General features: G+C 51.8%; 1 protein-coding gene across 1 annotated transcript in view; it reads right to left on the bottom strand.

The window, feature by feature from the left end:
- The window catches only part of DUOX1 (dual oxidase 1), a 32198-nt gene that overhangs the window by 7298 nt on the left and 8773 nt on the right, over positions 1-16127 (bottom strand). The window contains exons 13-30 of the mRNA NM_001003122.2: positions 15606-15708; positions 15190-15362; positions 13373-13548; positions 13046-13164; positions 12321-12458; positions 11536-11649; positions 10395-10594; positions 9609-9794; positions 7359-7584; positions 6994-7087; positions 6540-6715; positions 4934-5003; positions 4297-4422; positions 3567-3745; positions 3161-3391; positions 2523-2622; positions 2221-2270; positions 719-846 (exon numbers count right to left, since the gene is read on the bottom strand). Of these exons, the coding sequence (NP_001003122.1) occupies positions 719-846; positions 2221-2270; positions 2523-2622; positions 3161-3391; positions 3567-3745; positions 4297-4422; positions 4934-5003; positions 6540-6715; positions 6994-7087; positions 7359-7584; positions 9609-9794; positions 10395-10594; positions 11536-11649; positions 12321-12458; positions 13046-13164; positions 13373-13548; positions 15190-15362; positions 15606-15708 (2589 nt within the window). The remainder of the gene's footprint in view (positions 1-718; positions 847-2220; positions 2271-2522; positions 2623-3160; positions 3392-3566; positions 3746-4296; positions 4423-4933; positions 5004-6539; positions 6716-6993; positions 7088-7358; positions 7585-9608; positions 9795-10394; positions 10595-11535; positions 11650-12320; positions 12459-13045; positions 13165-13372; positions 13549-15189; positions 15363-15605; positions 15709-16127) is intronic.

The following is a 16127-nucleotide window of genomic DNA, read 5'->3' as shown; positions in this document are numbered from 1 at the left end:
TTAGGGAACTGCTTGCATCCATGAGGAAGGTAGGTTAAGCAGAGCCATGACACAGGCACAGATCAGAGTCAGCTCTGGAACTAACTAGCTGATGCAACTGATGGCAAACCCAGGGAAGGTAAAGGGAACAAGAGAAGGCGGGGGGGGGGGGGGGGCGGATTGTGAAGGAAGTGAAGCAGGAGCCCAGGTTAAGGAGAAGGAATGGAAATAGGTAGAGTCTTAAAAAATCATCTTATCAACAGTCCAGTGAAGACATTTTAAGCAAGCTTATTAACTTTACCAGTGGCACTTAGCTGGGTGCGGTGCTAACACCCCAGAAAACAGGATCAGAACAAAAGTGTCAGAACCAAGTTAAGATATATTTCTCTAAGAGAGAGGGTGATGCTCCCTTGAATGTAGGCAGTCCACCCAGGAGCCCACACCAGCCACTGGAACTCAGGAATGACTGATGAAATGATGTGAAGGAAATGATGTGGAGGTGTCTGCAAGGAACATAGACCAGCCTGGTAGGGCTACTACTGCTAGAGCCATGCCAGGGCATCCATCTTCCAAGTACTGCATACTGAGGTCAATCTGCTTGACCGCCCCACACTACAGTCTCCAGCTTTGAAGTGACAAGTGGAGAAGGTTCTTGAAATGACCAAGGGGATGGAGAAATGATGTCTCAGCCCTCATTGCCTCCCTGGGATCATCCTGCCAAGACCCTGAAAGCCCTCACCAGCACGTAGAGCAGGATGTAGAGGTGGTGGGTCAGCCAGAAGCCCCGGAAGCTGTGGCGACGGAAGTGGTGGGAGGCGAAGACATACATGATGGCCAGGACCAGGAGCAGCATGACCCCCGTGAGGCCTGTGAAATGAACATGGGGTGAAGGGCAGAGGAGCAGGGCTATTCTGAGGCTGCCATGGCTCAGGGGCCCCGTTCCACTTCACTGCTCTGGGTGGAGGGAGTGGAAGCCCAGGTTTCTCCTCTGTTCTCCTCTACCTACACCACTGATCACAGGTGTCTTTTATTTCAGCAGACTCTGCTTGTCCCTCACAGACCCGATTGCTATTTTTCAAGGACCTGTGTCATTTATGTTTGTCACTTCTCTGTCAGGCCCACAAGAACAAGGACTAGGCTGCTGGTTCACCACTGAATCCTAATGCTTACGGTAGGGCTTGGCACCCCATGGGTCTTATATAAATGTGTGCTGAAAGAATAAATGCACGGGGTATCTGCTCCGGGCCCTCTGGGTCAGACTTTGAACATTACAAGCCATGCCTCCATGGAGTTAAGACTTCATCTACATCCCCTTAGCACTCTACTTGGCTACCATGGCATGAGCACTGGCACCATTAGTGAATAATCACAACCACTTGAGCCCCCTGGGTTCAGTTCAGTGTTGGTGGGAGGACCCTCCTCTCACAGGGGACCCCAAGCATGGGGTACACAAGAGAGTAATATTAGAGTCAGGACGAAAGTGTGGGGCCAGAGAATGGCCCCTCAAGTGATCGAGGAGAGAGGCAGAAATTAAGAAGATTAGAACCCTGCAGTATAGAAAAGCAGAGGTTAAGAAGGGATCTAATCAAAGCCTGTAAAGGCCTGAACAGAGAGGAGAGCATAAATACAGCCTTATCCACTAAATCCCAGTGTGCAGGAATTAGCAAGCACTCTGAAGTTCAAAGCAGATTGTTTTAGGATTAAAAAAAGAATGCTGTGTTTCACGGAGAGGAGTGTAGGAAATGTATTACCCCAAGGAGGAAACAGACTGAAAATATAAATAGGTTCAAGAAGCTCTTGAATAGATTCACAGCTAATAGTTCTAAAATGGGTGATTATGGGGAGTTAGGATACATCCTTAAACAGCCCTTGTCAAGACAGACTACAAAGGGTAGGGGGCTCTTCCTAGTTTGACAATGAGCCTGTCCCTCCAGCAGAGTCTGCTGAATGCAGCTGCAGCACAGCATTCCTCAAAGCCACTGTCATGGCAGGTGTCTATGTTGGGGTGAGGGGAGAGGCGGTCCACTCCCATTCCACAGAAAGAGGAAGTTCAGACTTGGGGTAGGAGCCCAGCCAAGCACCCAAGAGAAGGACTGGGAAGCAGAGGCTCCTACTGCCCAGGAGAGTCCTCAGGGCCAGAGGGCAGAGCCTGATCACTGTGAGAGCTGAGTAAGAGCTACTAGGCAGCCTCATGGCAGATAGAACCCAGAGCCCACAACTCAGAGCAGGGAGGGTTCTTACCTGGCACAGTCTGAAAGAACCACCAATAATATTTCTGGGGAAACTCAGATCTGTGAAGGGAAAGCAAGGAAGGATGCTGAGATATCTGGGACTTCCAGAGGAAACACCCCAACCCAGCCACAAGTCTCCCTTTCTGCCCACTTGGGGTCAGGGCTCAGGCTGGTCACTGTCCTACAGTCTGGAAGGTGACATTCTCCTCAGAGCCAAGAGAATTTGCTTCTTTCCACCCATAAAGAATCCTCCAACCTTGACACACACATGCACACACACACACACACGCACACAGCGACCCACTCACTCACCCATCATTGTGGAAAAGTCCAGGGAAGAGGCAGGAGAGGACGCTGAGTGGGCTGATGGAGAACAGGTACACATTCACCACGTGGCCCGCACTGTGTAAGACTAAGGAGGACCAGACAAGGTGGGAGTGAGCCTGTGGGCAGCCTGGTGGGGGCACTCAACCCATTCAGCCCAAGTTGGAGGACTCTAGCCACCTAGTGTTGGGAGCCTAAAGAAGGTCTGGTCTCTAATCATCCTCCTGTCCATCCCCACCCCCGGAAGTGCCCATATACGCCACCCATGAGCACAGCCACATGAGTCTGAAATGATACCATCAGAAGTTCATTCTCTTGTTTTCTCTCACAGAATATGTTTTGTAACATCAAAACTGGGAGAGATCACGTATTATGTGCACTTGTTCTAGGGTGCCAGTAACTTGTCAGGAGGAGGCTGGCGAGGTGGCCCTGAGAGCATGGGAAGGCCCTTATGAGGCTCCTGAGCTCACTCCACACCACTGCCAGGTCAGCGCCATCCTTTGGAGAAGGACATCTAGCACTTACATTCAAGTTAAGCACAAAAGAGAGGAGGGGCTATCAGAGGGGGGTAAGGCAGCAGGGGGCAGGAGGAAGTGGACAGAATCCCCAGGACTCCAGGGCCCTGCCTGTGAGGACGATGGCAGTGGAGGCAATGAGCCGATGGAAGTCCACAGCGGCGTCGAAGGGCACATAGCGGTTGAGGAAGGTCTCTCGCAGGAAGGTGATGAGGTTGCGGCACATGGTGAGCAGGATGTAGGAGAACATGAAGGAGATGCTGGCGGCTGTGCCCCGGGACAGGATGATGCCCACACGGGTGGTGTCCGTGATGCCCATGTGGTGAGCCCCAAAGGCATAGTCTGTTGGGGAGCCCACATAGGTAAGAGGGGAGCAGTGCAGAGGAGACAAGGCCTCTGAGGCAGATCAAATGCACGTCCCGGCTGCCACCCCTCAAGCAGGACTCCCCCGCAGCCTCCATTCCAGCAGGCCCCATGTACCCATGGGAGCCCCAACTTCAGGGCTGCCCCCACTCACAGTAGGCCCGCTCCAGGAAAAGGCCCCCAGTGATGGCATAGAACACAGCCACACAGCCAATGTGGCGTCGGTAGTTCTCGATGAAGCGCTTGAACTGCTGCAAGGTCTGGTGGCGGCGGCTGCGTTGGAACTTCTCCCGTTGAGCCTCCGTGAACAGCAGGGGCTGGAATGATGTTACCCTGGGAGACAAGAAGTCTTGGCTCTGGCTACGGACCCACCGCTAGTGCAACCCACCTCCCTAGAGCAGAGAAAGGGCATCAAGTTGCTGAAGCCAAGCAGGGTTCAGACCCAAGGCTATCCCATACTCCTCAAGCAGACTGGGACTGGTATCAGACAGCGTTGCAAGGGCTCACTTGGTCAGTTCATCCCAGGGGATGCACTCCCTCTAGCCCAGTTCCCACTCACACTCAAGATGGCCCTCTCCCTTCCCAGTCTGCAACTCCCCATTCTTGCTCTGGTCTCACCTTTTACTGGAAGCTCAGAAGACACCCACCTCTGGGAAGTCTTCCTTGACTTCCCAGGCAGAGTGTGAGCACTTCCTTGAGCTCTGAGGCCTCCTGCTCTTACCACTATTACAACATTCATCAGTCGGACATTGTAATAATGATCAATATACCAGACCATCTTGTAGGCTGTGATCTTCTCGGCACGAACTATTCATCCTTCCTGCACCCCTGCATGCTAAAGGGATGGATGAACTGCCCGGGCTTAAGGAGAGGAGTGGGCGTACTTCTTGCCAAACCTCCGACGAATCTCCTGGGGAGGGTCTGTGTCCACGGGGCACTGCAGTCTCTGTGGTGTCCACTCCACCTCAGTGTTGCTGTGGGGACAGCGAGCACTCACTCTGGGGGAGGGACTAGGACAAGAAGGAGAGGACTTTGGCCACCTAAGGCACTTGATCCTCTACTGTCCCCAGTCTGCCTTCAGGCAGACTCTGCTGAGGAAGGGTCAGAGCTCTCAGGCAGGGAACAGCAGGATTCCCACAGTTCCCTAGAGAGAAAAGGAGTTACATCCTGGGGGGTCCCAGCCAAGGAAACGCATCCAGCTCTGCCCTTGACCAGGGCACCTGACCCTGGCAGCAGGAGAGCACTGAAATCCAGCAGGCTCTCTGCTCCTCATTTATTTATTTATTTATTTATTTATTTATTTATTTATTTATTTATTTATTTATTTATTTATTTATTTATTTTCTCTGCTCCTCTTGATGCAGGGCTGTGTCTGCCTGGAGTAAGGAGCACTGTTTTCTAATTTGCATGAAGGCACTACATAGGCTAGAAGGGCCCCTGATTTTAGGCATTCTGGGGAGAGAAAAGGCAAGCCCCCCAACCACAGCCCTCCCTCTACCACTCCCAGATGAGAGGACTCACCAGATCTTTTCCTGGCTAATGTAGGAGGCTCGCCGGCATAGGTCTTTGATGACTTCAGGTACTTCCACCCCTGTAACACAGACCTGATCTTGGGAACAGCTCAGGGCCCAGAGCCCAGGAAGACCTGGCACTCATCCTATGTCCATACTGTAGAGGCTCCTTGGCCGGTACCCTTGCCTTCAGGTGCCCAGCCTCAAGCTGTGGCCCCAGTGGGAGCTAGACCCAGCCATGAGTGGGCAGGGAGGCCTGAAACAGTTAGCCAGGCAGTGTCCCCTGGATGTGTGTCCACCTGCAGCCCCACTCCTGGGACTGGAATCAGGCTAATGGGGTAGAGTTCAGAAACTGTAAGCAACCTGCCTGCTAAGACCATTCTGCTACAAAAACCCCTGCTGAACCCTCCAGCTTAAAACCTCCTGGGAATTAAATGTAGATCTAGGTGGCATATATGGAGACATGGAGATCACCATAAAATGCTTTCTACCTTCCTGTGTTTACAAATGTTCATAATAAAATGTTGGGGGGAAAGTAGTACTCAAAGCTACCCTTCTACATAATGCTTGCTCCCCCAGCCTGTCCTCGCCTCCAGGGACTGAATGTCCCTGGGACTGTGGCCTGGGCTCACGTCCTGGCACCTGTCCCTATTCTGCCCTCAGGCCCAGGTGCCTACTGCCCCAGCTACCTAGGAAAAGTGAGAAGATGAAGAATCAGGAGGGCTGGCTCTGCACTCTACCAGCTCCCCTCCAGCCCTAGACAGGGGAAGCCATGACCAGAGTGCAGCTGGGTCTTACCCAGCTCACCCTTCTCCATCTGGGCTGCTCAGCTCCCTGAAGTGCTCATAATCTGGAGAGGCTGGGTTTGGTCTCAACATGCTCCAGTGAGAAACTGTGAAGGTGCAGCACCAGCTCAGAGTAGGCCATGGAGGGTCCTGCTACCTGCCCCTCCTACCCTGGCTTTAGCCCCTACCTACCCGAGGTGGACACAGATGGGACAGGAAGTAGGGGTAAGGACAACAGATGTGGGTCTCCGTGCACTAAAGCAAACTTTAACTGAGCACTCAGCCAAGGGATATAAAGGCAAACAAAACCAGAGCACCCCTCCACCACCACCAGACACCCCAGCTCAGGCAAATATGGCCTGGAGAGGACTGTAACAAAGAGACACTGTTGTGTCCCCCCACCCCCACCCCCATCCTGGGCACCCTGCACATGGCCCTTTGAGAGAGAGAGCCAGGAGAAGCAAAATTCTGTGTGCTGTCCCCCTCCCCACCCCAACCCTGCCCAGCCCCGGGACAAAGCTGCACTGTGGGCCCTAGGCACTGTCGCTTTCCTAAGCCACTTCCTCCATTAAAAAAAAAAAAAAAAGAAAAATATGTATATATGTGTATTTATAAAAGATAGATATTTTTTACAATCATGTTGGTTATACAGAAGAATATAATCCAGCCTGGATAAATCATCCCTTGTTTATTATTGTTATATTCATTCTTCAGATTTTAAGAGAATCTTAAAATTGATTAAAATATCTCTGTGGGCTCCTAAGAGGATGTGGGCCTTATACGCTGTGGATAATGGATAAGTCAGTCAGTCCCAAGGCCAGGCTGTCCCACCTCTGACGCAGAGCTGCGTGAATCGGAGCTCACTGTCATGATCCCGCAGCATGAAGTGGAAGTCCTCCCACGTCAGTTCCTCCTTGTCCTGGAAGCCTGACTCCCGGAACATGGACTCTACCACCTCAGTCAGCTGAGCCTTGGACAGACAGTTGTTGGAGATCTCGATGAAGGACCTGGGGTCAGGGGAGGGAAACCATTAGGCCCTGAAAAGAAGCCTGAGGCCTAGGCAGGAGGACCTCCTGATCATCCCACCAGGCCTTCAGAGACCACATGGAAGGGCTCCAACTGGCCAAATTCCAAGCCCCCTCCTAGTTGTGACAGTCTTTGGCTATATAGATGAGGAGGAGGAGGCCCCTGATCTTTACTCTCCTGCTCCCACCTTCATGCCCTACTTCTTACCCCCAGTAGTCCCTGCTCCGGCCTACTCTTCTGGCCATCCCACAGGACCAACCTCAGCATCCTGATGAACTCATCCTTGGAAATGAGACCATTCCCATCAAAGTCATACATGCGGAACATAAGGCGAGACTTCTCCTCAGGAGAACCTGGGAGAAGGAGGACCCTGTGAGACCCCAACCTACCTGCCTAACCCCAAGCTGACCAGAAGGGACCTCACATGAGTGTGACCCAACTGCTGAGCACAACAAGGAGTCGCTCTCCTTGCTGATCTCTATCTAGGTGCTCCCAGCTGTCTGCCATGGCTGGAGACCTGGCCCCAGCACTTCCCCATCTCCAACAGATCAGCTACCCTCCAGCCGCAGTCTCTAGCTCCTTCCATCTTCTCCTACCTGGATGATCACTCCCTTCTCCCGCTACCTTTCATGAAGACCACCAGGATGTCCAGAAACTCCCGGAAGGACAGGTAGCCATTGCCATCTTTGTCAGCCAGAGAGAACATGGACTCCACAAACATGTCCTGGGGCTTAAGGCCCAGGGACTCGGCAAACTCAGCTCTGCTCAGCTCGCAAGTCAGGGCCTCCTGTACCTTCTGGGATGAGTCCAGAGGCAGGGTCCCTGCATCTGCCTGGTCGATGTCCAGCACCTGCACTCGGGCAGCAGCAGAGGGAGGGAGAGAGGAGACAAGGTTTCCTTGAATTGAAGTCCAGTTGAAGCTTATAGGACAGATACCACCTTTTCCAGATAGCTGCCGAGCACCCTGTCCCCTAAGCACTACCCTATGACCTGCAGGTGGTCCCTGAGGCCATTTGTTCTACAGAGCCCCGGCCCTCTGTGTTAACTGATTGGACCGGGGATGCACAATTGACCCAGGCAGATTATCTGGAACTGGGACTGACAGGTCCCAGGTCTGTCTTGATCTGAGCACAAGAAAGCTCAGAAGTTGTGGGCCACCCTGTTCTTCCAAGTGCTCAGAGACACAGATGGAGGGAAGTAAACACACAGAGAAAATGAGGCCGGGTAAGAGAGAGATTTGACCTTGCTTGCTGGCATCTTTCCTTTCCCTAGCCCCTTCTAGGCCAAGTCATAGTCCTCCCTTTGGAATTCCTGAGAATTCCATCACCGTATCCTCAGAGTCAACTGACCCTTCGTCATTGCTAGCTTGCTCTTACACCCCAAGGAGTTTTGACTGAGAAAAACCCCAGCTGAGTGGAGAAAAAGTTGGGCATGGGAAAGGGGAACTCTCACGGTGGGCTACCTTCAGGTAGTGAGGGAAGCAGGCAGGCCCCAGGCTATAACACCTATATTTCCTGCCTTTTAACTGGGAGCCCCCAGTCCAGGGCTGGTTATGGTTTCATGAGGCAAACCTTGTTACTTCAAACAAGGAGCTTTAGTGGAAAGAGCCTGGGGCTGGAGGCAAAAGACCTGCGTTCCTGTCCCAGCTCTGCCATCCACTTGCTGTGTGACCACAGGCAAATCTCTCCAGTTGTCTGACATTCATTTTCTTACATGCCCTACTTATCTCACAGGGCTATTGTGAGAATTCAACAGGAGACATTGTATGGAGAATGTTTTGAAACCTGGAAGTGCTGTGCAGGTAGAGAGGATTGGCAGCCACCCCCAGGACACAGCAGCAAACCATCTCACCCCCAGCAACAAGGAGTCCCCGTAGCCCTGATGGGTCCTGAAATGAGTAGAGGTGCTCCAGTCCCGCCTGGGCCCTGGCAGTGAATCTCCTCACCTATGGGTCCTTCCATTCTAGAGCATACTCATGTTCAACTGGTTTGGGAAGTAAATGACAAAAGTCATGTGCTTGGCACATAGTAAATGACCACTAAATGGTTGCTTCCCTCATGAAATCTTCTCCCCAGCTTGCCAACCCTGCTCCTTCTTCTCAAACTTTTTTTTTTTTTTTTTTTTTTTTGTCCTTATACTGGGCACCTCTGCTCCTTTCCTCTGAGCTAAAAATTTTCCACCTTTTTTTAAGTCCTCACCAAATCTGACCCAAACTATGATCCTCCACCAGCCTGAACTCCTACACTGCCAGCTCCTGGATCAGTTCTGTAGCCATCATTTTTGGCCAGTTATCTTCCTTTCTGGGTAGGTTCCATTTTCCCAGAAGGATGACAAAGGTCTTAAGTGGGGCCCATGATGTATTGATCTTACCTCTACCAAGCTTCTCCTCTCTACCCTTCTACACCCAGACTGCTTTATTTTTGTGCCAGATATGGATGCAAGTCCTTGCATTTCTCTTCATGGCTTGTTTCCCCACATCCTCTCAGTAGTTCTCAAAAGTCTGCAAGGTGTGCATTAATACCCCACAGAGGCCTCTGGCAGCTACACTGTGCCAAGGAGGGCGGACCAAGGGCTCTCACTGCCCCCACACTGCCCTTCTCGTCCTGGGTTTCTGCAGCCTTCTGGCCAGGGTGAGTTAAGTGAAGGTAGAAAGCCTGGATAGCCCTGGGGAGAGAGCTGAGTGACACATGCATTTAAGCTCCTGATGCGGCCTCCCTGGAGTCACACAGGTGGGCACCAGAGCATTTCCTTACAGAAAGGCCAGGCAATTGGGTCAAAACCTCAGTAGACCTGATTATTAGTGTTAGGCCATCTGCAGATAAGGGCACCACCATAGGCAGACATGCAGGGACAGACCTCACCCTACCTACACACCTGGGAGAAAAGGTGCCTGAAAAAGGTCTCCAGGAGATGGCTCCTCTGCTGTCGTGTCACAGCTGTCCTCATCAGTTCCTGCTCCCGCAGCTCCCACTCCTGGAACTTCAGTCCGCTCTCCTTCAGGGCCCCCCGAAGGTTTTCCACCAGCACCTGCCGCTCTTCCTCCAGGTTAAACAGCAGCACCTACAGAGAGGTGACAGGGAGAGCAACCACTTCTCAATGCCTCCTGAGGCCAGGAGCTTTGTGTGAGTTTTGTCAGGGGCCCCTTGAAAGAGCACCCTTGTAAAAGGGATTTACTGTTACGGCCTGGGCTCAGTGGGGTTCAGGCTTGCTTATAGGCACAGAGATGGCATGCCAAGACTCATGTCTGAAGCAATCCTTCCTTCTCTGTTCATGCTGGAGAAGAGAGGGGAAGGGAGGGAGGACACATGACAGAGGGCACCGGGAGCCAGCTAGTCAGAGCTGAAGATCAGCCTCTGATTGAGTTATCCTCCAAAATCTCTAACAATTCCCTGGATCCTAAAATCAGGGGGCCTGGCTTCTTCCCAGGACTCCCAGCTAGGATCCACTGGTGCATCCTTACAAAGGGAGGAGGAGGACAGTGCAAGAAGAAGAAGGCACTGTGGAGATCATGTCACCCCATAGGCCCAAAGCAGGACAAACATGTTCAAGGTTCTCTCTGCATCAAGGACTACAGCCAGGGACTAGAAGAAACTAGCAGAAACTATGCTTGATTTGGTGCTCCTTCCCCTCCTTGGAGGAATGGGACCAGCTGCAACATACCAGGTCATACTCCTTGGGGATCTTGAGCAGCAGGGCCCGGCGTCCGCGGTTGCCAGATAGGATGAGGTTGACCTGCTGGGGGGGCCGTAGCTGGATGGTGCGGAGCACAGACAGCCTGCCATCCACCACACAGATCTGCCCAGGCTGCAGGTGCACGAGCACAGGCCGACAAGGCTCCTTGTGGCCCTGCCATTCCAATGCTGGAAAGATAGGACTGGGTCAGCCAGGGCAAGGATGAAGGAGGCCGGCTTAGGACTGGAGTCAGGTCAAGGCCTCCAAAGCTCCTCACCCCTTCTTGGGTAGTCAGGGTCATCCTCTGCCCAGCGGTTCTCCTGTGCCTCTAGCCTACGTGAAGAATGACTACCATTTCCTTAGTGTTTACTACGTGCCCAATACTGTACCAAGTGCTTTGCGTGAACAAGTTAATTTAATATTAATAAACCTGTGAGGTAAATGCTAGTATTATTCCTGTTTTACAGGTAAGGAAAAAATGGTTTAGAGAGATTAAAAAATCTGCCCAAGGCCCAAAAGCCCAAGAGGTGAAACCAAGATTCCAATCCTCCATCAGTGTGACTCTAGACCTTCATTAATTATGTCACTGTTGCTGAACTTCCAGTACAAGATGCCACAAAGCATCCTTTCCCAAGGATTCTAGAGAATCATATTAAGCCTCTAAAGTGTAGTCAGGGTCCTGTGGCTCTTCCCCATAAGTCTACCACATCCTCTTTATTTGGGACCTTTGGGAGGATTTTTTTTTTTTTTTTAAGATTTGTATTTATTTCAGAGAGAGATGGCATGAGAGGGGAGAGGGGCAGAGGGGGTAAGCAGACTCCTTGCTGAGCAGAGAGCCTGAAGGAAGGAGGCTTGAGGCTCATCCCAGGACCCTGGGTTTAGGACCTGAGTCAAAGGCAGACGCTTAACTGACTAAGCCACCCAGGTGCCCCCGTTGAGAGGATCTAAGGAGGGTGGAGGACCTCAGGTCCAACGACTACCTGATGCCTCCACAGCTCTTCCCACCTGCCCTGAGCTGCTTGGGGGCCTAGTAAGGGAAGGCCTTTTCCATAGGCTGCTGAGGTGGGGGTGGGGGGCTGCAGCCCAGGCATGTCCTCCCTCTCACCACCCTGGCCAGCTCCAGGCCTACCTTCCATGCCCCCAACGAGCTTCTCAGACATGACGCTTTTGCGGTCCTGGCCCTGGAGCTTCTTGAAATTTTTCTTTCGGAGCCGGGCAACAATCCAGGCACTAAGCAGGCTCACTGAGAGGGCAGAGGCAGTAGGATGCTCAGAGGAAGGGTGGGAGTCTGGGGAGATCAGTGGCCTCCTTCCTTGGCAAGACCCCCTGCCTTCCCCACTTCCTAGGTGGGCTCATTCAATTGTCTCAGATTGTGAAGCTCCCTGGTAGGGGGGTGGAGGAGGGAGCCTTTGGGTATCATCTAAGATGTCTGCAGCACTGTCAGCACAGCCTCCCCTGCTTCCACCACTCAGGTCCCTTCCCAGCCAGAGACTAAGGCCAGAGTCCTTGTGCTGTTACTGGACCCACTCTGCCATGCTTGCTGGTGGACTCACACACAGCCATGACAAAGTCTAAGTCTCAAACCTTTGCCCCAGCTAGTTCTCAACTGGTTCTCAAGCAGGGTTTGCCTCTAACAGTTTCCCAGGCCCAGGTTTCTGCAGATAACTGTGAAATACAGATACCCTGTGGCTCCTGACCAATCTGGGCCTTAGAGGGACCCCAGGAGAACAGGAAGGCAATTTTCCCTGGAGTTAACTTAGCTACAGGTCAGACACTTCTCATGTCCCCTCCTGCTCTGAGGTTTTCTTCATGTGCCCAAATAGAATCCTGCATAGTCTGTATTAATGAAACCACCCCACTGCCATCCCTCAGAGTACACATTCCACCCAACCCCACCCTGCCCATCACTTTTACCGAGGGGGAAGCAGCAGAGAGTCCCAATGGTGACTCCAAAGCCAAATCCACTGCCTTCAAAATAGTCCTGCATGGTGGAGGGAGCACAGGCTGGCAAGCCCTGAGTGCTGAGCTGTCTTGGCTGTGGGCAGGGGTCTCCTGGGGAGGAAGAGGAAGCAGGAGTCCTGGGGTGGGGGTGTGCTGAGCCAAAGGCTCTGGCACCGAATCACTGAGAAGGTTAGTGTGGCAGAAAGGGTGGGGGGGAGGTGCTCTCAGTAGCAGAGGGGGTGGGAGCTGCTTACCCCTGTCATTATACCAAGAATGTGGTGTTTGCCCACTTGGGTTACCTCAGCCTCTGTCTCCCTCACATGCACATATGTACACACACACACACACACACAGCCCTTCCCCTGTCACTGCTGTGGGATAAGGATATCCTCACTGCACTACGCCTTCCTGATATCACACCCACCCAGGCTTAGCCCAGCCCATGGAGCCTTTTCCTTAGGTCTCTTGAGTTTCAGTCTTGCCCTCACATGGATACCTCCTGGGGTTGTGCAGAAGGGGACCTACACAGACACCTGTGGTCGGTCACCTTGTGCCCAGAACCAAAGTTTCTAAGGGCAGAACCATAGCTCACTGCCTCCTTGGAATCTACTGCCCAGCTGCACCTGAACCAGGCCCACGGCTGAGGAGGGATGAGACACCAGACCCCAGACCCCTCCAAGTACCCCCTGGCTACTCACCCATATGCCAGAAGAAGACATTGGGCTGCAGGGTACTAGGGTTCATGTTGGTGACAGCCACTAGAACATCCCGTAGGGAAGTATTTCTGATCTCTGCGATTTCTTCCTCAGAGAACAGCCTGGGGTGGGATAGGTAGGGAGCTGTTGCATTGGGAGACAGATGCCTGCTCTGGCCCAGGGACCCAGATGAGGAAAGAGACCCAGAGAGGCTGAGGAGTGGGTGAGTCCAGCTGAATCAAGGGCCCACAGGGCTGCTGACATTACATGCAGAGGTCCTGGAGCTCAGGCCAAGGTGGAGTCTGAGGAAGGGGGCCAGCCAGGCCTTACCCATTCCTGGTATTCTCAAACCAGTAGCGGTCGCCATCCCGCAGCCTCACAAACTGGTTGAGGACGATGGCACTGAAGAGGGGTCCGGGGTCCCCATGGCTCTCCAGGAGCCCCCCGGGGAGCAGCTCTAGCTGGGATAGGTCCTGGTTGTACAGGGCAGCTGTGGCCTCCAGCACCTGAGGCCAAGAAGGGACAGGAGTGAGTGCAAGGACCTGGCACTTGCCCTGGGGCAAAGAGGTAGTTCCCAGGGATCAGCCCCAGGGATGATAATAATAAATGACAGCAACGAGCACTCACTTATTATGCCCCAGGCACTGCTCTGTGTGCTTTTTTTTTTTTTTTTAATTAATTTATTTATTTTTTTTTATTGGTGTTCAATTTACTAACATACAGAATAACACCCAGTGCCCGTCACCCATTCACTCCCACCCCCCGCCCTCCTCCCCTTCTACCACCCCTAGTTCGTTTCCCAGAGTTAGCAGTCTTTACGTTCTGTCTCCCTTTCTGATATTTCCCACACATTTCTTCTCCCTTCCCTTATTTTCCCTTTCACTATTATTTATATTCCCCAAATGAATGAGAACATATAATGTTTGTCCTTCTCCGACTGACTTACTTCACTCAGCATAATACATAAGTTAACTCGTTTACGGGAACTCACTCACAGATTCGGCTGCCTATTTTCTAAAGTTGGAATAAAACAGGCAGCCAGTTCCCTATGTGGCTTGTTCTCAAAAAGGTATGAAAGTTAAGGGTCAAAATTCAGTACAAAAGTTGGAAGGCTAGAATGATGTGTTAGAAAAGGTTTCTATTATTGAAAGTGAAAAAAGTTTTTAAAAATCCAATCCCGGGATCCCTGGGTGGCGCAGCGGTTTGGCGCCTGCCTTTGGCCCGGGGCGTGATCCTGGAGACCCGGGATGGAATCCCACGTCGGGCTCCCGGTGCATGGAGCCTACTTCTCTCTCTGCCTATGTCTCTGCCTCTCTCTCTCTCTCTCTGACTATCATAAATAAATAAAAATTAAAAAAAAAATCCAATCCCTGAATATACATTGCCTTTTGGAGACAGACTTCAACATTATATGAGCAGCATTTTCTATCTGACCTTTACTTTAGTTCTTTTTTCTGCAATCCAAATAAACATTTGCCCAGCTTAATTCCAGTGAGGCCCAGTTAAGCTAAATATTTGCTACTTTTGGTACTCCTGGTGATTCCTATCTTTATATTGATTTTATAAAGTTTACAAGCCCCATGTGCATATTGCTTCTTCCACGGTCTTTTCAATTCTCCACTTTCCAACAATCTTATAAAATAGTAAGGACGAAAGTAATAAAACAAGCATGCAATTGTAGAAACACCACTGTGCTAAGATGGTGAGGCCACAAAAACTGGTCTGTTGGCTGCAGACAATGTCACCTGCCCAGGCAATAGCTCAGGGTGTGACAGTTGACTCCCCAAAGGCAGCTTGAGTAGCAGTATATAAAAAAGTACAGCTTGTTCCTGGGTTGAGGACCTTCTACACTTGCTCAGATGGGATGTTAGAAAGAGTAAATGAGATAATGCCTATTAAGTGCCTGGCATGCAAGAGATGTTCAACAAACATTTGCTAGATTGCACAGTCACAAATTCTAATGCCAAATATTGCTAGTCTGGGACCCTCCATCCTGGTGTATGATACTAGGAAAAGCCACCTGGGTAAGTCCCATCCCTCTCACCAGGGACTTGTCTCTTGTTTGTGTCTCACTGCCTCCCTTCCATGTCTCAGGCCAATGTGCCCTGACCCTCCCCACTGCCGTCTGGGTCCCAACCCCTCCTTACGGTGTGGTTGTTCTGGGAGAGTGCAGGGTTGATGTCCTGCCATCTGGTAATGGGAGGCAGACCCAGTGCTGCCCTGGCCTTGGTATAAGAGGGCAGGCCCAGATCGCGGCCCCTCTGTAGACAGCCAGCCACGTGGTCTGTACGGGAAAACTTCAGGGACCCAGGCCAGAAATCTGGGGATGAAAGAGCAGAGAGTCTGAGGTTGCTCAGGGCCACCACAGCTCCATTAGCTCAGGACCCAGGCTTCGAACATCTCCAGGGGGCCCAGAATCACACAGAGGAAACCATGGTCAACAGTTCTCTCAGCAGTGAAAGAAGGAAGGCTCCCAGGCCCAGGCACTCCTCCCAGCCTGGAGCAGGAGCTCCAGCAGAAACCCCACCCAGGGGCCACTCTGTAGGGACAGCTTCAGCTTCACCTAGCACATCCTCAACCACCACATGGTCCTCTCGCTCAGCGATCTGGGAGGCCATGCCTAGCAGTAGCGCGTCCACATCTTCAGCTCTTCGTAGGTTTGGATGCTTTGGGAACAGGGAGAGAAAATGGAACTGGAGGTTGAGCAGTCAGGCTCTCTCCATACCCACAGTCCATATCCTGGCCCACCCAGTACTGATATTTGCTCTGAAACCAGTAGGCCATCCCTCCTTCATAGGTTGATTCCCTCCTTAAGGTGAGTGATGTCCCTATCTGAAGCTCATGCTGCTGCGAGACAGGTCACCACAAACACAAGGGATCTAAATCTTTACTTCTATTTTAAGAGACTTGACAGTATGATTGACAAAGGCACTAGAACATGTAGGTCTTGGTCCTTGCTCTGTTAGCGAACAGCTGTGTAACTATGGGCAAGTCACAGGACCTCTCTGAACTTGGTGCCCTTCCCTTAATGAAAAGAGCATTAGGGATAAAATTAAATTAAGTTAAATTAAAATAATTAAGAGGA

The sequence above is a fragment of the Canis lupus genome, chromosome 30, assembly GCF_011100685.1.
Source record: "Canis lupus familiaris isolate Mischka breed German Shepherd chromosome 30, alternate assembly UU_Cfam_GSD_1.0, whole genome shotgun sequence".
NCBI classification, from domain to species: Eukaryota; Metazoa; Chordata; class Mammalia; order Carnivora; family Canidae; genus Canis; species Canis lupus.
Note: the sequence above shows the minus strand (reverse complement) of the source record. Positions and strands in the feature narration are given on the sequence as shown.